This window comes from Typopeltis vanoorti, chromosome 12 (genome assembly GCF_054136105.1).
Source record: "Typopeltis vanoorti isolate ZY-2024b chromosome 12, IOZ_Tvanoo_1.0, whole genome shotgun sequence".
NCBI lineage: Eukaryota > Metazoa > Arthropoda > Arachnida > Uropygi > Thelyphonidae > Typopeltis > Typopeltis vanoorti.
The window spans coordinates 61,633,386-61,659,359 of NC_143560.1; the positions used below are offsets into that span (position 1 = coordinate 61,633,386).

The 25,974-nt window shown below is 35.4% G+C and overlaps 1 protein-coding gene across 1 annotated transcript in view; it reads right to left on the reverse strand.

Annotated features, from left to right (window-relative positions):
• The window catches only part of jbug (filamin-type immunoglobulin domains fbug), an 879,391-nt gene that overhangs the window by 616,591 nt on the left and 236,826 nt on the right, over window positions 1-25,974 (reverse strand). The window contains exon 8 of the mRNA XM_090401914.1: window positions 15,806-15,934. Coding sequence (XP_090258040.1) covers window positions 15,806-15,934 — 129 coding nt within the window. The remainder of the gene's footprint in view (window positions 1-15,805; window positions 15,935-25,974) is intronic.

Here is a 25,974-nt window from a genome sequence, read left to right on the forward strand (position 1 = left end):
GCTTGTAAAGCATAGCGAAACTAAGAAACATCTTGCTGCAGTTCCACATAAAGCTGTTCCTATTACAAATATGCTTGTGATAAAGTCTGATGAGAACGCAAACTTTGAAGATAGGTTAGCATTATTTCTTTGTTGTCACTCATCATTCAACAGTTGCGATCATCTAGTAGATCTTTGCAAAAATATCATCCCAGACAGTCAAATTATGCCAAAGGTAAAAATGCACTGAACTAAGTGCTCTTAGTTCAAGAAAGAATATTCTAAGTGAGCATTTTGAAGAAGATCTAATTGCAGACATTGGAGATGAAAATTTCAGCTTGCTAATAGATGAATCAAATGATATCACAGTGAATAAGATTTTAGGAATAGCCATCATTTATTATAGCAAGAAATTCAACAAAATTATGCATACATTTCTGAGCATGGTGGTTCTAGAAAAGTGTGATGCTAGTGGTATTGTGGCTGCACTGAAAAAAGAGCTCTTGACCAAAAAACTGGACATTAAAAATCTCATTGCAATTGGTACAGACAACAGCAGTGTTATGGTTGGTGTCAATAATGCCGTTTATGAACAACTGAAGGCATATATTCCCTCCTTAATTTTAATTAGATGTGTATGCCATTCATTACAACTGGCAATGTCTCACACTTGTGCAGAATCTCTCCCAAGAAAATTTGAATTTTTAGTTGCTGAAACGTATAAGTGGTTTTCACATTCTTCTTCAAGACTAGCAGCATACAAAGAGCTCTATCAAACTATCAACGAAAATGATACTCCTCTGAAAATTGTAAGCAATTGTGCAACAAGGTGGCTCTCCACTGAACTTGCAGTAGACAGAATTCTCAGCCAGTGGTTGGAATTAAAAACTCACTTTGAAGTCGTGAGTGTGACTGAGAAATGTTACAAAGCTCAAATTTTGTGGGATATATACAAAGATGAAAGGAATCTGTTGTACCTTTTATTTTTGCATCCTGTTCTAGTTCAAGTTCAGCAAGTTAACAAAATTTTTGAATCTAACAGTGCGGATAAGATGAGATTATTTGAAGATCTTTCTCATTTGATTCGCACTATTGCTAATATGTTAGTGCTACCATCATCCACAGTTGACCCTCTAGAGCAGTGGTTCTTAACCAGTGTTTCCCGGAACACTTGTGTTCCGTGAACTGGTTACAAGTGTTCCGCCAGTGAAAGATGTCACATGACAGTTCTGAGTGTAATTAGCTATCCAACTGAAGACTGCTAAGTGTGTGTTGACTTCTAAACAAATAGAATATCATTTACAGGTAAGTGTTTGCAGAAGGAGCAGGAAGGAGCGTCTCTTTTATAGTCATTCAGTGATGTGTGTTTGGTTTGTGTGTTGTATAACATTGCAATAGCATACAGTCCATTTTTAATGGATATTTGGTTTGTAGGTTGTCTAATATCGCGTAGTAGAATACAATGGATAAATTTATTATTAAACTTGATTCTGAGGCAAATATTAGTGATGGGGCAAGTACAACTGGAAGTAGTAGTAATGAAGTTGCTGCAAATACGTCTCATACAGAAGACAGCATTATACGTAGTGAAATAAGAAAAATTAATAGACAATATTCGGACGGATATTTAAGTTGCGGTTTTATATGGACCAGTGAGGAAGAATGTCCTATTCCCCAGAGTCTTATGTGTGGGGAAAAACTATCCAATAGCCCAATAGTTCCTGCTAAGTTGAAATGCCACTTTACTACGAAGCACACTATTTATTTATTTATTTATTCGTATGGAGTTTCCTCCCTTTTTCTCCCCCGTCCCTATTGGGGCGAGTTGAGCCCCTTCGTGGGGGGGGTTAAGTATTTATGGCTGTAGATCCGTCTGTGTTCATGGGGCCGGTTTGCCTGCTTCTGGGATGAAAAACCAGATAAACTGGTGAAAAAAAACCTACTGTCCATGCCCAAGACTGGCTAACTTGGCTATGGCTGAGGAAGATCCTCAAATTCCTCACGTCTTCGACAGGAATCGAACCTGGGACACTCCTTCCTCCAGTCATATGGTTGCGAAGCGCAAAGCCACTAGGCTAACCACACGGACACAAAGCACACTAATCTTGCTTTAAAAATTAAAGATTATTTCAAGAGATTGTTGGACATGCAAGTTAAATAAGTAAAATAGTTTGAAAAGACAGTTAAAATTTCTGATAAGGCACAACTTGCATCACATAAAGTAGCTGAATTAATTACTGTAAAATTAAAACCACATACTATAGCAGAGTCTCTTATTTTACCAGCATGTCGTGAAATAGAAAACATTGGGTTTGGCAACGAAGCAAAAAAGAATATTATGAAAATTCCTCATTCTGACAATACAATAAAAAATAAAATTAAAGACATGTCAGATGATATTGAGAAAACAGTTACCAATAAGCTTTCCAAACAACATTTTGCTTTACAAATTGACGAGTCCACTGACATTAGCAGTAAAGCTTATATACTAGGATTCGTTCGTTTCATTAATGAAAATGAAATAGTGAATCAATTTCTCTGCCGTAGAGAACTTAAAGAACGTACAACAGGACAAGATATTTTGACTCTATCACGTCATGGGAGCTGTGTGTAGGAATTTGTATGGATGGTGCTCCATCAATAGTCGGCTCTATTAAAGGATTTGTTACCCTTGCAAAGAAAATAAACCCAAATATTATATCTACACACTGTTTTTTTGCACAGAGAATCCCTGCTTTCAAAAACATTACCAGCAAAATTAAAACCTGTACCAGACCAAGTTGAAATATGGTAAATTACATCAAGTCAAGACCTTTAAAATGCCTTTTTTAAAAAATAACTTGGCATAATCTATGAAAGCCAATTACGAATCTCTGCTTTTACACACTGAAATAAGATGGTTATCCAGCAGTAAAGTGCTATTCCAAATTTTAGAACTTAAGAATGAATCATTGGCATTTTTCTAAAATGAAGGTACAGATGCTTTTGTAAAATGTCTTCAAAATTATATTTGGTGTGCTAAAATGGCATATTTAGCCGATATGTTTAATTGCTTAAATAGCGTTAATACAAGCATCCAAGAGAAATATGAAAATATTTTGACATCCACTGACAAATTGTCAGCTTTTCAGAAAAAAAGTATCTCTTTGGAAAAACAGTGTATCAAAAAAGATACAGTAGATATGTTTCCTTCACTCCATAATAAAAATGTCGAGGGAATTATTTCCGTTATAACAGAACATTTAACAATATTAGAAGAGGATATTTCAAGTTACTTTCCTTCCTTAAATACACACAATTATGACTGGATATGAAATCCATTTCGCACAGATAATACATCGAGTTGTGAATTTTCGTTACAAGAAGAAGAACAATTAGTTATCTAGTCAACAGATAATACTCTAAAAATGAAATTCTCTGAAATAACTCTTGAGGAATTTTGGAATATTGTCCAAGCCGAATATCCAGCTCTCTCCATAAGGGCACTGAAAATTTTGTTAGTTTTCAACATCATATTTGTGTGAGCACGGTTTCTCAATAGTAACCAATATAAAAACTAAAAAGAGATAAAGACGTACTAATATAGACAAAGAGATGAGGGTAGCTATCACATATTAGACCTGATATTGCTGAAATCTGCAAAACCAACAAGCTCAAGTATCGCATTAAAATAAGTTCCATTTTTATAAAAGGCAAGTCCATGCATATTTTTATTGTTAGTATTATGATCCTAATACTTTTGGTCCGCGCGGTTAGCCTAGTGGCTTTGCGCTTCGCAACCATATGCCTGGGGAAGGAGTGTCCTGGGTTCGATTCCCATCGCCGACGTGAGGAGCTCAAGGATCTTCCTCAGCCATAGCCAAGTATGCCAGTCTTGGGCGTGGACAGCAGGGTTTTTTCCCCCAATTTATCTGGGGTTTTCATCCTGCAAGCAGGCAAACCGGCCCCGTGAACCACGGATCTACAGCCATAAATACTTAACCCCCCCCCACGAGGGGACTCAACTCGCCCTAATAGGAACAGAGGAGAAAAGGGAGGAAATTCCATATGAATAAAAAAAAAAATAATAATAAATGCTTTTGGTGTTCCCCAATTTTTTCTTATAATAAAAAGTGTTCCATGATTTCGAAAAGGTTAAGAACCACTGCTCTAGAGTCAGAGATTGGTGACTATTTGGATCCCAATCGAAATCTTAGTTACAGATTTGAAAGAAAAATTACAGAGTTGATGATACAAAAGAAAATAACACAAAATGATGAGCAAAATCTTAGAAGTAGAGCAAGGCAGTTTCTTCTTGTTCTCTTCAAACAGCTTAAGCAAAGGTTGGCTGAAAACTTGAATATTTTAAGAATGATGTCTTCTTTTTCTGTTGACAATACCCTAAACCATATAAAAGAACCTGTTACTCCCATCCTAGAAATAAGGCTGAAAACAGAAAAAGATGTTGCTGCTGCTGAATACCAGTGCAATACTATCCACTTAAATAAATGGACAAATATAGAAAATACAGAGCTATTCTGGACTGAAGTATAAGAATATAAAGATGCATCTGGAATGAATCCATTTATAGAAATTGCTCAGTGTGCAATAAATTTATTAATACTGCCAAATTCTAATGCGGAAATTGAACAAATTTTTAGTTCCATGAATGTAGTTAAAACTAAATTAAGAAACAAGATGGAATTGCCAATGCTTACAGCTATATTGTCAGTCAGGTATGGCCTCAGGCATAACAATAAGTGCTGTACAGACTATCATTTACCAGCATCTACACTAAGTAATATTGGAATGATGGCCACATAATAAAGCTGAAAATCTGAAAACGTGGATGAATTAACACGTTCGCTGCCAACTACGAGTATACTCATAGTGGGTAAACCTGCTTCACAAGCCAGCTACGAGTATACTCATATGACGCTTACCGCCGGGAACGAGATTATTGTAGTGACCTTGAAGAAGTGAAAATCCTTGGCTTGTGGGGCTAGCATCAAAACTGTGTATTCTCATAGACCGTATATGCTCTGTACAAGCCAACTACGAGTATACTCGTAGGACGTTTACCTCCGGTAACGAGATTATCGTACTGACCTTGAAGAAGTAAAACTGCTCGGCGTAGGGGAACAGACCATGCCAAAGTAGCGTGGCAGCGAACGTGTTAAGCACAGAAGACCACATGGAAGATGTATTTAGCCACTTATATTGCAAGTATCACTTCAACTTGAATAAAGTAACTTAAAGTATCAGCTACTACTTTTAAAATTTTAGCTTAAAATTTTTATTTTTAACTCCTTTTCAGCTCGTTTTTTTTTTAAGATTTAGCTGTTTTTAGTAATTTTCATTTGGCAATACTACTGAGGTGACACCTGATTAAACAAGACCCCCATTGTTTTTGTCAGGGAACCAAGGCAAATAGCACAAAGTCAGCTAATGGAACAAATCCTGAAACACATTCCCAACTTAACATCAGCAGAATCGAGATTGGTACTATCAACACGCATGGAAAAGAAATGGAACTAGAAGAACTAGATAAGTACCAGATCAATGTAATAGGTATGATGGAAACAAAGAAGACAAAAATAAGTGAGATCTTTCTAAGCAACAAATACAAAATGTTATGTTCATGATCGTTATTGTATTATTGAGGAGTAGCTATAGTATTCAATACTAAATACAAGGAAAATAATCTTAAATGGCAGGCAATATCAAATAAAGTGGTGTGGGCAAATATCAGAATGGGGAACTGAATAATGAGACTTATCTGTGCCTATGCCATGGAAATTTCTACTAAGGAGAAATGGAGGAATTTTTTGGGTATTAGAGAAGGAAGCTGACATATTGAAAAAAGAAAAGTTGGTCCTTGTTGGAGATCTTAACAGCAGAGCAAGAAATTATTACCAGACATATAGAAATGTTTTTGGAAAATTATTTACCTACTGAGGTGATACTGGTAAAATTTATGAAAGTATACTTGAGAAATAGCAAAGAAAAATTGTGGAAGGGAAGCCTGGTGAAGAACAAAGTGGATTCAGGCCAAACAGAGGTTGTCAGGTTCAGATTTTCACTTTAAGACAAATAGTTGAGAAATCTTGGGAATATAACAAGGATTTTTATTTAAGGTTTATAAGGAAAGTTCCATGGAAATGACATATGACAAGAGGAAAGCTCTTTAAAACACTACAGTTATATGGTGAAAATGGAAAATTAGAATTATAGAGACAATTACAGAGTCTCTATTGATGCTGTAAGTCAGCAGTTAAAATTGAAGGAGGTACAGAAAGATGGTTTGATTCTTTAGCTATATGAATCACATTATGAAAGAAAGTGATGTGAAACCTGATATCAAAATTGGTGATGTTAATCTTAGCTCTTTACTTTATGCAGATGATGTTATGCTTCTGAATAAATTCAATAAAAGATTCCCTGACTAAATTGAATAAATGTTTGTAATAAATTTGGCATGAAAATTAGTTTAGTATGAAAACTCTCTTTCATGAAAAGTGGGAATCTCTAAAGAGAGAAATAAATAAAGCTGCAAAAAAACATTTTGGAAGAGAAGAAAAATACAATATAAGTCATGGATCTCTGGAGAAATATTAGAGCTAATGACAGAAGAAGAAAGCACAAAAAAAGCATAAAACCAAGAGGAATACAGAAAATATAGAAACCTGGTGAACAGAGAAGCCAAGAAAGCAAAAGAAAAATGGATTGAAGAAACATGCAAAGCAATCGATGACAGTGAAAGGATGTACAAAAACAATTCAGAGAAAGAACGAAGACAACGAGCATGATCAAGAGTAAGAATGAAAAAGTGCTAATTGAAGACAATAAAATAATGCAGAGATGAGTGCAATACACTGAAAAACTCTATAGAGGAGAGAAATTAGATAAATCGCTCCTAGAGGAGGTAAGCATGTAGAGGAAGATGAGAAAGGACCACTTCTCTAAAAGTCAGAATTCGATAAGGCTCTTAAAGAGCTGAAACAGTCTGAAGCACCAGGAATAGATCAAATTCCAGAAGAAATTCTACAAGCAGTAGGCAAAGAAGCAAAATGTGAACTATATAAAATGATCAATCAAATGTACACAACTGGAGAGTCAACAGATTTTGAGCAAAGCATTAGGTTAGTAATTCCAAAAATAGCCCAAGCATGAAAAAATCACCGGATGTTAAGACTACTGCCCCACAGTCTTAAAATTCTAACTAGAATTATCTATTGCTATTTTGAAAGAAAAATAGAAGAACATTTATCTGATGACCAATTTTGGCTTCAGAAGAAATAGGACAAGAGAAACTGCAGTATACTAATTCTCGAAATGCTCATAGAAAAAAAAAAAAAAAAAGCATTTGGAATAAATACACCAATACTCATAGCATTCATGGATATAAAAAAGCTTTTGACAACATTGGATGGAATATAATGTTCAAAATCCTCAAAAATATGAAGATGGATTACAATGACAGAAGACTAATTAATCAACTATACAAAAATCAAACAGCAGTCATAGGAAAACAAGGGAAAGAAGCTAAAATAAGAAAGGACATTTGGACAAAGGAGTCTAACTCTCACGACTACTTTATTATTTACAGCGAAGAGGCTCTGAAGGAATTTAAAGTAAAAAAAGCAATAATGGAATAAAGATCAATGGTGAGCTTTATAATACCATAAAAGTTGCAGATGACATAGTCATAATAGCAGAAAATGAACTACAAGAATCACTTGCAGAGATGAATAAACTCCTAAATGAAATATGCAAGATGAAAATCAATGGGGGGGGGGGGGGAAGCAATAGAATATATCAGGGATGGAGAACAAACCAGAAATATCACAACAGATGGGAAAAGATTAATGCAAGTAAAAGAATTTACTTACCTTGGAAGCTTAATAGCATCAGATGGGAGAAGTGGAATAGATGTGAAAATAAGAATAGCATAAACAAAAAAAGGCATTTAACAAAAAAAAACTCTATTATCATCAAAGAGTATGTCAGTTAGAACAAAGGAACACTTTATTAAAAGCTTTGTCTGGAGTGTGGCCTTCTATGGATCAGATACATGGACTTCAAAAAAAGAGAGAGACATCAAGATTTCTAACATTCAAGATGTGGTGTTGGTTGAATGCTGAAGATCGCATGGAGAGAAAGAGTTACAAATGAAGAGATATTAAGAAAGACAAAAGAAAAAAAGAGACATACTACATCCATTAGAAAAAAAAAAGTAGAAATAACATGATAGGACATCTATTAAGACACTCAGACCAGACTACAAATTTAATTGAGGGAATGATAGAGGGAATACCTGGTAAAAAAGACCAAAAACCCAATACATGAGTAAAATCAAAATGGATGAAGCTACCGAGCAGTCAAATTAACAGCACAAAACAGACCATTATCAACAGCCCATGCTACCCACCAACCAATTGGTTGAGAAGAGAAAATGAAGGAAGATGAAAATCAACAATAAAAAGACAAAGACAATGAAAATTGACAGAAACATTAAAAACATCAACTGTATCCTGAAAAGTAAACCTATAGAACAAGTAAAACATTTAAGCTATTTAGGAGCAATTTTTAGTAAATATGGCAAATAAAATTTGGAAATAGACAACTGAATATAGTAGGAAGTGTAGTATAGTAGGAAGTGAGCTGGATAAATTTATATGGAATAAGAAAGAAATTTGTCAAAACACTAAATTAGCTGTATACAAGACAGGGTTCAAACTAATTTTAACTTATGAATCTGAGGAGACCACAAATATGAGAGTTCTGAGAAAAATTAGACGAGTGAACAGATGGCATTAATGGTAGTATCATATTAAAAATGAAGATATTAGAAAAGAACTTGCCATTGTTAGTATTCAGAAATGTTTTAGCAGAGCTAATCTCAGATGGTATGGTCACTTAAACAGAATCGGAGAGAAAAGATAAGCAAAGCAAGTGTTTTTTGCCAGGTTGGCAGAAAAAAGACCCAGAGAAAGTCCAAGATCTAGGTGAATTGATACAGTAAAAAGTGCTTTGGAAGACAGAAATATAAGATCTGTCAAGACAGCAACTGATAATGTTGGAGTCTTGACAGACAGCAGATTAATTTGGAGGGAAAATTGTTGATTGGAAGTTAGTAATGGTGTCACTTTTTCATGTAGTACTATCATAATATCCTGTACATCCCCTGAGGGTATGTATCAAGAGTTTGATGATGATGTAATATATTAGCTGACCATGAAAATTTACTCATGTTGACACCAGCTAGTTGCCAAAATTTTTCAAGCCCTAGTTAAAAGTATATATTTAGTTGCCAGATCATTTTCATCACCCTATGCAAGGCTACTGTCTGCTTGTAAGAAGTCCTGAGTAGCTTCAAAAAGTTCCATAGTTAATCTACAAGCAGGATTTCTGAATTTTTCTGACTCTTAGACCATCCATGGTACTAAATGTGCATAAAAATGTATGCACATTAAAATGGCAAGATGGCACATAAAAATATATATATTGTTAAGTGGATGCATGCTTTATTGTTTTCAGAATACCAACTGGAAATTTAAAAAAACATCATTGAACCACCATAGCTTAATTCACTTTTACATTGCCCTTTGGATGAAAAGACCTGGATTCAATGCCTATCTAGAATGTGAAACATTTATCGGGGCTTTTCAACAAAGTGAATTAGCCAGTCTTATACAGAGATAGCATTTTTCCTCTGGGAAACTTGGATTTCTCATCCTGCAAAACAGGTAACCAGACGAACACGTGCAACTGACACTCATGGCATACTATGCAGATAGTGTTAACTAACCTATGATAGCATTAATTAGGTTTTAAAGACAAGTTGCACAAGTTGCAACATCAGGCCATCACCTAAGACAAATGACCAGAGAAAATGCGAAAGATAAAAACACATCAATCCTGAAGAGATTACTTATGAATATTTTCTATAACACTTACATATATTGTACCATATCAACACTCTTTCCCCGCTACCACACTTCATTTTCATAGTTGTCCCATAGACTGATATCAGCTGCAACTATCATGTTGTAATGCCTTTTTTTCTCTGTTTCCAGGAATGTTCTACTTGTGTATATCTCTCAATTACTAATTATGATTCTTATACATGACTCTTATATGGGTTGCTTAACTTCATTACCAGTCTTGATATGTTTATACAACTATAATTTAATGAATGTGAAGTGCCTAATGAAATTGAAATAAGATTCAGATATTACTGAAATAAACGTGGATATGAAGCATAAATTAATTAATATATTTCATCCGTATGGCCATTTGAGTGGTTAGAAGCTAAAACTACATAACTGGAAGGAAAGTTACAAATTCTGCCCTTACATGGTACTATAGGTTGATTAACCAACCTACTGTATAGACTACACATAAAAAGACACTTGGAATTCAGAGAACTGAGATGCTTCTAACCTAATGTGAATTCCTCATTTTCACATAGTGTACCCTATTAGTAGGTATCCATTGGATAATGAACAAACAAAGAATGGCCAGCAATTGCAATTTGGGATTAAGTCAACCAAATGTATTCTCTATTGACTTAAATTGAAAACAAACAAAAATTTATTATGGGGCAATGTAATAAAAATGTCATACTAGCAGGGTTAAACAGGGTCCTGCTGTTTTGGTCTGGGAACCTGGTAAAACAGTGAAAAGTCAGCTAATAGACCAAACTCATGCAGATCATTCTATTAGCTATTTAGCTTTTTGATCTTCATAAATCAACACAAAAAGACATAATTGGCATAATTCAGAAGAAGACTAAAACTACTGAGGGAAAGGAAGGAGCAACCATAGTACTCATAGTACTGGGCAAATTTCGAAATGAAAAACTGAACAATGAAACTTATTCGTGCCTGCAGTCCCATAGGAGATTCTACTTAGGAAGAAGAGATGGAATTTTTTTGAGTCATCAGTGGTAGCTGCCATAACACAAAATGTCATGCTGGCAAAGGTTGAACAAAGCTCCTGCTGTTTTTTTTATCAGATAACCAGGTAAAACAGTGAAAAGTCAGCTAACAGACCAAACTCATGAAGATAAATCAATGCAAGACATAAACACATGACTGGAATAACTCAAATGATTAAAACAGGTGGAATGTTGTTCGTGTTATAGGCTTAATGGAATGAAACAGTACTGGAAAATGATTCAAAATAATATTTAATGCTTCCAATATTTCATTTCAGTCACAGAGACATCTTCATGGAGTACAATATGGGATTTGTAACACACACACACAAAAAACTAAGTGAAACACATGGATGAGAGACTAGAGTCCTAACTAGGTGGGATGTCCTCTATGGGTATCTGTTGGCAGCCTAGGATGTAAACTGGGATCTCAAAGTATTAGTGTCTCTCATATTTTGGGAAGTTTAATGCAACCATATTTATTTAAATTAGGCTTGATTTCTGAGAGCGGCTGCAGATTCCAAAAATAGTCCTTTCTTCTAAATTTACTGCAATGGAGCATGGTGGTCTTTTTCCAGTTGATTCTATGAGCCATATCTAAAGCATGGACCACAATGCCCAATTGACCATAACTGTGACAGCAGATGCATTTTTTGTATTCTTCCATGCAGATGTTGGCTGATCTTCCTGTCTATCCACAGTCCAACTTGAAGAACACGTTGGGATACTGCTAAATTATAGACAGCAGATCTTATATTAAGGCAATAGCAATTAGGGAAAGGAAGGAGCAGCCATAGTACTCAACACTAAAGATGAAAACTTCTTGACTGGAGGCAATTTCAAGAAAACTTGTGTAAGCAAATTTCAATGAAACTTATTTATTCCTGCAGTCCCAGAGATGGTTCTACTTAGAAAGAGGAGATGGAATTTTTTTTGAGTCATCAGTGGCAGCTGGCATAAATAAATAAGATCAAAAAATAGAAAGAGAGAAAAACCTGAAATTCACAGTGAATACAAGAAGATAAGAAGGCGGTCCTGGAAAGGAAGAAGAAGAAGACATATCAAGGGTTCCCAGCAAAGTATGTTGGAGGATTCCCTGAGAATACAAGGAATACAGAAAAAAATTTAAGAGAGCTACGAGGGTAGTCTGAAAAGTTTTCAACCAAACAATGAAAAACGAATTTATAATTTCAAAATTAATTTAATTTTCAACATAATCTCCCTTAAGACTAATACATTTATTCTAGGAATGCTCCAGTGCCATTAATCCCATCCCTATAGTGGTTCTCAGTAAGATCTGCAAAATACCCCTCTACAGCTGCAATCACCTCTTGATTCGAAGAAAAACGTTGAGCGCAGAAGAGTTTTAGTTTTGGGAAAAGACAGAAGTCAGAGGGAGCCAACTCTGGGGAATAGGGTGGATGTTCCAACAATTCATAGTGCAGATTCCTTAATTTTCCCATTGCCAAAAACACCTGTGTGAGCAGGTGCATTGTCTTGATGAAAGATGATTTTTTTCTTCTGCAAAACAGGTCTTTTTTCATGAATTTTTCCGTCTAGTCTGGTTAAAAGATTGGAATAATATTCCCCAGTTATTGTTTTACCCTTTTCAAGATAATTAATAAACAAAATGCCTTTAGCATCTCAAAAAACCAATGCCATGACCTTTCCTGCTGATGGAACAGACTCTGTCTTCTTTGGTGCTGAACAACCAGCTTCTGTCCACTGTTTTGATTGCTGTTTGGATTCTGGTGTGTAATGGTGAATCCAAGTCTCGTCCATAGTAATAAATCGATGCACAAAATCAGTTTTATTCTTGTTAAAATGCTCCAAGCACAGTTAATGGTTATGAATCTTGTGTTCAGACTTTCTGAGTGTATGAGTGTTTATGTGGAAATAGGAAAAAGAAAATTGCCTAGCTGGACCAAGTAGCCTGCAAATGTAAGTATATGAAACAATCAGGAAGCAATTTGTTAAGTTTAGATACAAATACTCAGAAGCAATGGAAAAAAGGAGTTGAATTTCTTGCTTCAGTGAATATTCTGGAGTCTAAGATTGTTGGTATTAGTGAAACCTGGCTCTCAAGAATTAAGGATATGGTATTTTCAGGAAGGACATAAGTGATAGGAGGTGGGGGGGGGGGGGGGCTGCTAATGATATCAGATGATTTGAGTCCATTTAGGGTAAATAGTACTGGAAACAATAATAGTGTTACTATTCTTAATAATGTTACTATTCTTGAAGTGAGTTTGAAGCTATTTGGTGTGAAGTAGAGGCTAATAGGATGAAATATATGGTGGAGAATTGCTACAGACATAGTGGTTCAATTAATATTATATTAATTATTGATATTGTTATTATTAATATTAATAATAATGTTACAGATGAGTTGGACAAAGGGAATGGATGCAGTGATACTATTAGATTTTTGTTAAGACATCTAACAGGATACGACATGTCAGATTGTAGCATAAATTAGAAGATATGTTGGAATATATCCTCTCGATTTAGATAAGCATGTAGTTGATAGACAGGTATGAAAATAATATATGAGGGTTATGAATCTGTCAGTTTTAAGATGAACTGGTTGCTCTGCCCCCAGGTATCAATTCTTGCACCATTGTTGTTCCAGATATGCATTAATGAAATTGAAAAGGACCAGACAGGAGATGTTCAAATGTTTGAAATTAATGCAAAGATAGGCAGGGAAATCTGGAATCAAAGATTTCCCTGCCTATCTTTGCATTAATGAAAAAAAAAAAAAACTGATATAGTACTCAAAAAAATGACTTGGATAGGCTGGGACTGTGGGCAAAATGTAGTAGTAGCTATCAATTCAATGTCTCTGAGTGTCAAGTTATGCACTTTGGCATGATGAGATTTCCAACGCATTATATTGTGTGTCGGAAATCTCATCATGCACGTCCAGTTGGGATTGTGCTTGGAGACAGTGATGAAACCAGGAATTTGAAATGCAAAGATCACATAAGAAAAATTGTAAATATAACTCAAAGGAATTATAACTGTAATGACAAAATAAACATTGACACTGGACTACTATATGTAAATTTGGTCTTCTGGGTTCCAAGGGAATAAAGAATAGGAGAGGGGAGGGTGAAAAGTTACAAATATTATGGAGATTGTGGAATGTATATTATGAGGTAGATTGAAAGCATGTAGACTGGGAGCTGATCTAAAAAGGCACCACAAGATAGTGGATGATAGAATTTTTCATTATATGGAAAGTGGGGTAAGGACAAGGGGTATTCCATGGAAATTGAGTTTGTGTGCAGTTCAGAACTAGATTTTTCTTTTACAAAGCAGTAAGTGATCATAACGTTCTGCTCACTGAAGTGGTGAGCGCTCTAGCATGAATGAGTTTAAAAGAAGGTAAGACAACTAATGTATGTCAGCGTTGTATGGCCTTCATCGATGAGTCCTTGATTCCCTGTAATAAGTCTAAAATAATAATATTACTACTTCATAAAATTACTCTTGATTAAATTTATTATGTAATACTGAATAGATATTAATTAGAAAATATAGCATAAAATGATACTCGATGTCAAATGATTTTTTTTTAAAATTACATATGAGAATAAATATATATGAAGTGCTACCCAAAAGTGGTGAATTTGAATATCGCATATAAATCAGTTATGATACAGCCTTCTGCCACTATAAACAGAGAGTATCCTTTGTAAATGAGTATAGCAACAGCTGGCAAGCTGAGAGGCTACATTTTGGCAATTTTCTTCTCCAACCAAAATGGCAGATTTTAAGGAGCAAAGACTCTGCATCAAATTTTGTGTCAAGCTCAAAAGAACAGCTGCAGAAACCCACCAAATGTTTAAGGAATATTTTAGTGATAATGCTTTAAGCCAAAGCAGAGCTTTTGTGTGGTATAAATGCTCCAAGGACAGATATACATCTGTCAATGACAATGAGTGTTCTGGACAAATGTCGACAAGCACAACATCAGAAAACATCACAAAGGTATGCAAGGCTATCTTTGCAAATTGGAGGCAAACTATCCATGAAGTGTGCAAGATCTTGGGACTGTTCAATGCATTTTGTTGGATGTTTTGAACACAAGATGCATTGTTGCAAAAGTTGTGCTTTAACTGCTGAGCAATGATCACAAAGAAAAACATTTCTGTCGGCAGAGAGCTCAAAGATCAAACCAGAGATGAACTCACTTTCATCTTCAAGGTCATAACTGGTAAGGAATTGTGAGTTTACAGTTATGACCCTGAGACAAAGCAGCAGGCCTCACAGTGAAAATTGTCACATTAATCACAAATGAAAAAAGCATGTCAAGTTCACAGCAATGCAATGTTGATCATTTTTTTGACATCCATAGCATTGTCCACAAGGAATTCCTTGCCCTGGTCAAACTGTCAATGGCAAATTTTACTGTGAGGTTTGAAGCAACTAAGGGAGAGCATTTGCAGCAAACATCCAGTGAGTGGAAGAGTAATGGGTTCTCCACTAAGCCAATGCACCCATCCACACATCGCTCACTGTTTAACAGTTCGTGACTTCCAAAAACATGACAGTCATTTTCCATCTCCCCTATTTACTTGACCTCACTTTTTTTTTTCCTGTGACTTTTTTCTGTTCCCCAAGATAAAATTCCAGCTGAAAGGAAGTAATGTTGACATGATTAAGGAGATCCAGGCAGAATTGCAGGAAGTCTCAACACAGTCACACTTGAGGACTTCCAGGGATGCATAGAATCATGGAAAAATTGCTAAGACTACTTCAAAGGAGACAGCAAAAACTATGAGGTAAGGTAATTTTTTTATGGTCAAATTCCCCAAACTTTTGAGTAGCACCTCATGTATATAAAATAAGATAATTGTAGCTTTGCAATAACAAAAACATTAAAGCAACTAGTCTTACCAAAACTTCAACAATGGACCCTAAAGCACAAGGATCAATACCAGAAAAGAGAATTTTTGATATATCTGGATGGACTCGGATGTTCAATGGACATCCTGTTGCTATCTCTCCATCACAAAATACAGTAAGCTAAAAAATAAACATGTAATAAAAAATTCTCAAACTGTAATGAAATATTATTATATACAATTAATATTAAACTAGATCAGTGTATTAAAATACTTTCATCAAGGTATTTTATAGAAGGGTTAATGACTTTATTTCCAATGGGACATATATAGTTAGGGTATTTGAGATGATGCTGTTATTTGGAATTACAGTTGAAGAAACTTAAGCTTAGGTCAGCATATTTGTTTTTCTAGCCAGTTTACTATTTTGCAGGATGGAAAACTCAACATCACTTGAGAGAAACCCTGCTAACTCTGTATAAGACTAACTCCCCTTAAGTTAAAAAGTATAACAGGTCTTCACATCTTAGATGATATTCAAACCCAGGTCTTTTCAATCAAACAAAATCATAGTTACTGACTGAACTTTTAATTTTGATATGAGATGAAGCCTAGAAAATATTCCTTGCATTCATTGACAGTATTCAAAAGTAGGTTGTTGTTTTTTTTTCTCAACCAAAAAGGACACATACATACTAAAATAAATTATAATAGACAAATTATATTCTTGTTATAATCTTAAACCCAAGTGTAAGCAAAGCTTGCATGTGAGGTATCTTAATGAGTATGCTACTTATATGAAAAATATGACTTCTGCATTGATTTAAATTTCAGTATCTTCCTGGGTCTACTTAGCTCCACTGAGAAGGCCTCAATAAAGATCAAAATCAGTCTGGGTTTCAACCCTTCCCATAATCAAAACAAAAAACATGTCTGAAAGGAAGTGTGCTTTGCATTGTGGGATACTAAGGCAATTGATGAAGGGGAAGAAGAAGATAGTGAAGGAGGCATCTGACACCAATGGACAGTGTTTCAGATGCCCATTGGTTTCATCATCATGAACATGGTTCGTGATGATGATGAAGATGAAAGCAACTGATGCGAAGTCAATCAGCCTGTATATACAAGTAGCCTAGTTGCGAAGATACTTCACATGCAAACTTGGTTTGCTTATGCTTGGGTATAGGATTAAAACAAAAATTTTTTTTGGCAATTATAATTTACTTGGCCTCAAGGGCTCACTTTAGTGAGTACGGGCATGGCAAACCCGAGGTACCTGATGCTGGACCATGCCTTACTTCATGTAATATACATCTGTTATATTATCTGTAGACTGGTCCCTTCCCCTTTTTTTTCTTTCCTTCTTGCTCCTTCCCCCCAATGTTATTAGAGTATTCGAGGGCTAGGGGTGAATCTTTCCTATTTTGCTATTTCATCTCATGTGGAAAGGGCCTCTGCAACCCTACCACTTTCTTCTTGCAGTGACTTCACTCCAAAATGCTAATATGGTTCTGCCTAATAGCGCATCTCATGCTGCATCGACTGTCGGGCAGAATAATCAGAGCCGCATTCAGGGCTAAGGCAGAGGGTCCTGTTCGAGAAGTATATTACAGTCTCCATCAAAAGTCAGTGATACTGTGAATGAGCAACACAGAAGGTATAAGATTAATCTTAGAAAGGAATTTTATATAGGCACATGAAATATCTGGGGTCTACAGATGGGTACTCTTCAGATTGTCTGTAAAGAGATGGATAGGTATAAAATTGACATCCTGGGAATTACAGAGACCAGATGGAATGGAGAAGGTCACTTCAAAAGACAGGACGGTAAGCTAGTTATTTACTCAGGTGGTGACTCAAAACATCATGAGGTAGCTGTGATACTGAAGACAGCTCAGGCAAGAAGCCTTCTTGGTTATAACTTAAGGCCCAGCTTACCAATGTATCAATTGTGGTAGTTTATGCACCCCACACGGATAGGCCTGAAGAAGAGAGTGAGGAATTCTATGAAAACTTACAAACTGTTTTGGACTGCTTACCAAGGAAAAACATACTGTACATCTTAGGGGACTTAGGGAATGCAAAAGTGGAAAAGAGTATGAGAGTCAGGCCGGAGTGTGGCATGTTTGGTCTGGGTGTACATAACACCTGTGACGAAAAACTGTTGGAATTTGCCCGTGCTAACAGATTAGTTATTACCAATACCTGCTTCCAGAAACATCCACGACGGACCTATACTTGGACATCTAACATTGATAGGTCAAGGCACCAGATTGATTACATCCTGGCTCTCCAGCAGTGGAAGACAAACATTTATGATGTGCATACTTGTCTGGGAGCAGATTGTGGTACAGCTAGTAAGAGCCAAATTAAGACTAAGACTCCGAAAACGTCCAGGTCAGGCCCATCCCACTAGACTGGATGTTAGAGTAATACCTAGTGGATTCACAGAAGAAACATCAACTCGGTTGGATGATTTTTTGGAGACCAATGAGGAGAACTCACCAGAAATGCTTTGGGAAGGAGTCAAGGTGATAATACAGGATACAGCGAAGAAGTATCTCAGCCCAATAAGAAGACCAAGAGACCCATGGATATCGGATTCAACATGGGAACTAATCAAAAGAAGGCGATTGGAAAAACAAAGAGACACGGGGACTGAAGAATACAAGGGATTACACAGAGAAGTCAGAAGTGCCATCAAGCAGGACAAGGAAAATTTTTTTCTTTCAAGTGTGAAGAAATAGAGTTCCAGATGAGAAGGCACGATTATAAAAGGATGTTTCATTTAGTTCGTGACTTAAAGCACAAGTTTAAGCCTAAATTGAATATCACCAAAGACAGGAATGGATCATTACTAACAGAAGAGTTGGAAATCAAAAACTGATGGAAAGAATACTGTGAGGAACTGTACAGCAGAGTGGATAAAGAAAATGTGGAGCCCTCCCACCAGGAAAATTTTGATTTTGATTTGGAACTTCCTCCACTTAGGCATGAAGTTGAAAGAGCAGTTAAGCAGCTCAACAGCAATAAGGTCCCCCGGTGCAGATGAAATCCCAGCAGAGTTAATTAAGGTCACAGGGGACGGAGGGATAAGAGTGTTTCATAGATTGATTACAAGGATATGGGAGACATTATTATGGACTAGAGACTGGAAGAAGTCAGTTTTCATACCACTACATAAGAAAGGTGATATGAAGGCATGCAAGAATTATAGAACTATTAGTTTGACATCTCATGTAATAAGCAAAATTTTACTGAAGATCATGCTAAATAGGATTGGGGCCAAAGTTGAGGCAGAGATGCCCGAGGAACAAGCTGGTTTTAAGAAAGGTAAGGGCACCAGAGATCAGCTCCTCTGCCTTAGACAGATCATAGAAAAATATAAAGAATTCAGACTCCCTCTGGTAATGTGTTTCTTAGACTACTCTAAAGCTTTTGACTGTATTCAGCATGTGAAACTGTGGGAAGTAATGAAAAGAATGGGTTTTCCTCAACACACTATCAGGTTGATAGTCAACTTGTATAAGGAGCAACAAGCCATGGTAAGAACAGGTATTGGATTGACTGACTGGCTTCAAGTTGGAAAAGGAGTTAGGCAAGGATGTTTACTTTCCCCTCACTTGTTTAGTATATATGCAGAGGACATCATGTATGAAGAATTGGATGAGCTCAGGACAGGAATTAGGATAGGAGGTAGATTGATCAGTAATCTGAGGTATACTGATGATACAGTACTCCTTTGTAATGACATGGAAGAACTAGGACTAATTCTTGACAAAGTTAACAAGATCAGTAATAACAGAGGATTTCAACTCAATCCTAGCAAGACAAAGATTATGGTTCTCAAAAGAAATACAAACAGAGAAGCTCTTGAGAAACAAGTGTACCTTAATGGAGAAAGAATTGAGGAAGTCAGCAAGTTTGAATACCTGGGATCCATTATTAATGTGAAGAATTACTGTTCAGAAGACATCAGAAAAAGGTTAGGAATGGCTAAAACAACAGTCAGAGACCTGTCTAAAATCTGGAAGGATGGATCTATCTCCATGGAAACAAAGTTGAGAATTTGGATGCAGTTGTTTTTCCAACAGCGACTTATGGATGTGAGACTTGGAACCTAAAGAAGTCAGATAAGAAACAGATATCTGCTTTTGAGATGTAGTGTTACAGAAAGCTGTTGAGGATATCATATACTGAAAGGCATACAAATGAATGGGTGTTAGAAAAGATCAGCAGAACTTTAAGGCCTTAAGAAGCCTTAAAGTTCTGCTGAGCTTAAGGATACTGATAGAAGAAAGTTAAAATATTTTGGACACACAGAAAGGGTGAAAGGAGGACTTCTCAGAACAGTAATAGAAGGTTAAAGTTCCTGGAAAAATAGGCAGGGGTAGACCATCAATGAGATGGATGGATGGCGTGTGTGGAGTGACTGATCTTCAGAGAGTTGAGGCCGCCAGAAAAGCAAACAATAGGACAACATGGTGAGGCCTGGTGTGGCACATCACCGAGCATCAGAGTGAGCATACGGCATCTGTAGATGCCCAGTGAAGATAGTAGCAGTATAATTTACTTAATAACAAGTGAAATAACTTCTGACAAAGGATATATACTATTTTTCAAAATATTCAATAATGTTATAGAACTCAAATTATGTGCATTCAGTGATTCTGCTGAAAAATTATCAGTATAACTGATATGAGTGTTGTCATATAAACAGTATCAATGAAAAAGAAAGAGTTTAAAACAAAATAAAACAATGATAAAGGATAGTGACACAAAGCAACAGCATCACGTTTAGCAGTCCGCATATCAATTCAAAATATTAAATAAAAATTCAAAATCAATTCTGTTTGCATTTCAAGAATGTGGATTAAAGTTTCAGACCATGATATAATACTTGGTAAGTGAGAATAAAAGTTTGGGTGTGCTAAAGGGGAAGTCCTGCTTTAGCAATTGGGGAGGGAGGGGGGATTCTATGTTACTCAGTCTACATACTTACCATATGCTGCCTTTGACTCATATAACTTATACGACTGAAATAACTTATACAACATCAAATGGTAGTTCATTGCACAAACTCATCACATGTCATGAGAAAAAAACTTCACCTCACATTTTCTAACAATGACATTACTCAGCTTCCAGGGATGACCCCAAGTTCTCATTCCACCTGAAATGAACTGCAAAATCTCAAACTCTGAAGTTACTCATATAGTTACCTATATATTCACTCAAATATTGAAGACCATATTTCTTCAATCTATCTTTGCATACTCAATTCCTCAGACCAGTTTCAAATCTTGGTTCCTCTCTCTCTCTCTCTCTCTTCTTAACCCAGGTGATTATATATAAGCACAATAGTCCACATATGGCCTTATAAAATCCCTGTAAAGTGGAGAATAACTTCCATATCCTGATTACAACAAGTCAGTATTCTGTTTAACATTGCAGTTATCCAATATGATGACAACCGCGTTGGAATGTCTCTCTGTCCACCATCATTCTCAAAGTCTTGGTTTCCATGTCCACTTGCAGAGATTCTCATCAATATAATAATCTCCCAAAATGTTATGCAATGTGCTCAGTCCAAAATACATAATCTTACATTTGGTAACATTGAAATGGCACTCATTATCATTTGTCTACAGAAAAAATCTGTTCAAATCAGCATGCAGAGATTTTATATCAGCTATATCCCTTATTACCCACTCCAACTTTGCATCAGCAAATAACACAATTTATCCAACCATCCCTAGTATCATTAATATACTAGTTCCACAACAATGGCCTAATTAGAGAAACCATAGGTATTCTACTGGTCTTTTTTTTTTTTTTTTCGCTTAGACTCAGTACCTCTATATATATTACTTTCTGATATCTGTCAGTCAGCCACTTTCTTCTCATTATTACAAGCAAGTTATAATTATTATAACTGAGTTAGTATAACAACCTCCAATGTGCAATCCTGCCAAATGCCTTGGCAAAAAAACTCAAAAAAGTATCATGCATATCCATTCCCTCTATTCAATAATAATGGACAGAGGGAATGGATATATCCACTGTTGTCATTCTATTATAGAACATGAGCAGAATGCTAGTGTAAGATTTACCTTTAACAAAGCCATATTATTATCTAGAAAGAATCAAAGGCTCTCTACCCATTTCTGGAAAGCATGTCCTTACCAGCCTCTGCAATACTGTAATGACCACACCAAGAGGTACTAGTTTGTAAATAATTGCTTCCGCCCTAGCTCCACTCTTGTATAATGGAATTCTACTGCCTTCTTTCCACTCATTAGAAATCTGGCTCATGCTAAAATGCAAGGTAACATAACCAGGTCAGGGAAATTGCTAATTTTCTTGCACATTCCTTTGGCACCCAAGTTATCTATTGCAATAGCTTGTCAATATTCAATTTATTCTTTTTGGATGCCAAGAGTACACATTTCAGGCATATCTGGAATGTATACCTTAGTAAAGTGATCACTTACCAACTCAACTATTTAAAATATAATTGATGCATTCTTATCATCTGTATTCATTAATGTATTCTGTGGTCATTGTTCTTTTTACTTACTACATAGCAAAAATAATTCTCTCAAAGTATTTTTGGACTGTTTGGTTAACTTTATTTCATTGTGATTTCACACCTTTCTCACTACTATTGGATGTTTTCTTTTATGCATATCTTAAAAGAAAACTTTGAACTACCATGTAATTTGTTCTAACTGCTGGAATTCAGTCAGACATAACTACTTTTGGATACCCTTTGATTATTTACCATGAACTGCCAATCCCTTTACCATTCAGTTTCTCAAGCCAGCATTCAAAATTTAAGAAAATTTATCTTTCTAGATAACTGCTTCAAGAAGGATTCAAAATTTAACATAATTACTTACTGCCATGTAGTTCCATACAAACAATTTCATAATCAATGTTTTCACGAGATTTGCAACTGAATAAAACAGCACGATGAATCTTGATCGACAGGAGACACAAATCATTCTTAGAAAGATTCTCGAATGCTATATTACTACAACCAATATTCTTATATCTGAAGTCCCTTCCCTCACATGTTGCTTAAGGCAGTATCCAAGTACATATTCTGTTCTGTTAACATATATCTCACACCAAACACCTTCAAACCCAGTACCTGTATTATTGCTTGCGATTAATACTACCATCACAATAGTAATATTGTGATGGAAGTATTAATCTGGTTGAATGTAATATGGTGACAAAATCTGAGGAAAATAGATAGAAATAGATATGCTTGAAATATTTGGAATTTTATGAGCATCTGACAAATTAAAAGATACTTTTGTGAAATATTGTGAGCAAACATTTGTTTGCTTAGGTGTGAAATATGGATGAAAACAAGAATATAATTTATTCTCCAAAGTAAAAGTATATGGGAAGCACGGTTATAGCAAGGAGAAGTGCTGGACATAATGACCATAAAGAGAACAACATCTCTTCTCGTTATATGTATCTAATCTCTTTTCAACTATTTCCCAATCAAAAACATTCAAACGATGATAATGTCAGTGCAATTAAAAAACCTCCCTCAAAATCTAGCTCAAGCAAAACCTACAAAACACACACACACACACACACACACACACACACACACACACACACACATGCCAAAATCCTTACAAAAAAAAAAGTCACTGTCATATCTGCTTTACCAAACCTTTTGGCATAAACACCAACATAATGGTGTGCATAATTACTTGCAAGATGTTTAAGGGCAGACCACTTATTACTGATAGAAACCCAAACTGCAGCTACAAGAACCACATTCCATCTCTATTATCCATATCACATCTGGATAATTCATTTTCACACAATGGCAGCACATCTATGCCTAAGCAAGATCTGACACACAGCTTGCCAAAGAATACTAAACTTGAATCCTTTGCTTCTGATCTAGGGCTTGTTTCCTTATGGCCCGTTTACTACTCTCCAAATTCAAACAGTCTCCTGACCTCTTCACCTCCTCATCTCTGAAGCTACTTCCTGCAATTCAACTATTCAAACAGTGAAGTCATCTTCTTGGTGACCTTCATACTCACAGCTCCAAATAACTTCCTTTCCTGATTCCATTGGCCAATTTGGAACAGATGCAGAAGTATAACAACAATATGTATACTGACCCAAATACCAGATAACCATCTCCACTCTCCCAGTACCCTTAATCATTTCTTAATTGTTGAAAAATTTAAACATTTGACTATACTAATATTACTATTCTTTAGCCATTTTCATGCTTCCCTGTTTTAAGATTTTGCTGTATTGTCAATTTAGAATCATGTCCAGACAGCCACAAAAAAGAAGCATTACAAATTTCGTATATTCTATGACAAGTTTTACACATTACGTGTGTGGTGCAGAAAGAACTAGATAGTCAAGTTTCTACACGTTCTGCAAAGAGCACTACAGAAGCACTATTAGATTATCCCTACTTGAATTGTTGGCTGGCTTTTTAGAGAGATAATCTAATTTACATTTTCAGTTATTAAATCTTAAATGCATTTTTTTAGATTACTGACATATTACATGGACATCCCCAGATAGTAATATAAAGAACTGCATAGACTATATCATCATAAACAAACAAATGAAAAGATGAGTAAATAATGTATGAACATTAAGAAACTTTGATTTCGACACTGACCACGAAATATTAACTGCCAAAGTGAAGATAAAATTCAACAGGAAAAACAATATCAGAAAAGAAGAAAACATCAACCTATCAAAACTAAAAGATAGCTCAAGCAGAAGTTGATTTTTAGAACAGATGTGCTTGAAATTAAAACCCTCCATCTTCCAGAACAGCGGAAAATACTGGGAAGAAGGAAAAGAAAAAACAGTGTTATCAATTGCAAAAGACACTCCAGGTATCAAACCCAAAATAAACAGTGGATAACCCAAGAAATCGTAGCTACAATAGAAGAGAAAAGAGAGGCCAATATACTTGTAAACCAACAAAACAACGAAGAGAACAGAGAAAAATACAGAGCACTAAAAAATAAAGTTGATAACCTATGCAAAAAAAGCCAAAAAAAAATGGTTAGAAGAAAAAACTAAGAAATGTCAAGAAGCATACCAACAAAACAACCTAAAAGTCTTTCTTCCTTGACACTATAAGAGAAATTACAAAGGAATTCTCAGCAAAAGCACTAACAATGATAAACAACAAGATGACTGAAACTGGGAATATTGAAGATATAAGAAAAATCTGGTCAAACCATTTTAAGACTATCTTTCAGCAAGGAAACAAAACTACAATGCCAACAATAAAAGAAAATAATGACCACCCAAAAATTTTACAAGTGAGATGTGCAATAAAACAGATGAAAAACAATAAAGCACCAGGCATTGATACTATCCCTACTGAACTGTGGTCATATGGAGGCAGCACATCAATAGAATATTTAACAACCCTATTCAATAAAACACTACAAACAGGAGAGATCCCAGATGACTGGGATCTCTCCTGTTTGAAGAACTGATAGGCAGAGAACAGCTGGTTTCCGAGGAAATTATTCAACAATAGACAAGATTTTCACGTTGCACCAACTAGCAAAGCACAGCGGAGAAGACCATAAAGAACTATATTGTTGTTTTGTGGACTTTAAACAAGCTTTCGATAGCATCAACAGAGAAATTCTTCTTAAAGTTCTACTAGAAAAAAGCAATAGACAAATATATAATACAGTTTCTGATAAAATATTACTCTAAGACAGGCATGGGCAACCTTTCCTAGTTCGGGGGTCAAATTATCATTCTGTCTCCGAGTCAAGGGCTGGACCAAATTATTAAATAAAATAAATTAATATTAATTTATTTTATTTAATATTATTTAATATTATTTTTGCTACTTCATATTTCAGTTATTGATAATATAATGCTTTGGTATAAAGCTCTACATAAATTTTATAATATAATGAACGACATAACAATTTAATGTGAAGATTGGCCTTGTACTTCAACTACGAGACTATCAATATTGACATTAATATTACTTAAGGATAATCGCATAGAATTTTTGAAGGTTTTCGTCCATTCTTGTCCGAATTTTTGATTTATTGTATTTCATCCTCGAAAAAAACTGTTCACACATATGTGCTGCTGAAAAGACAAATGATTTTTCTTGAAAAGGCATGTAAATTTGTATATTTTTCTTCCACCAAATAAAATTTATAAAAATCT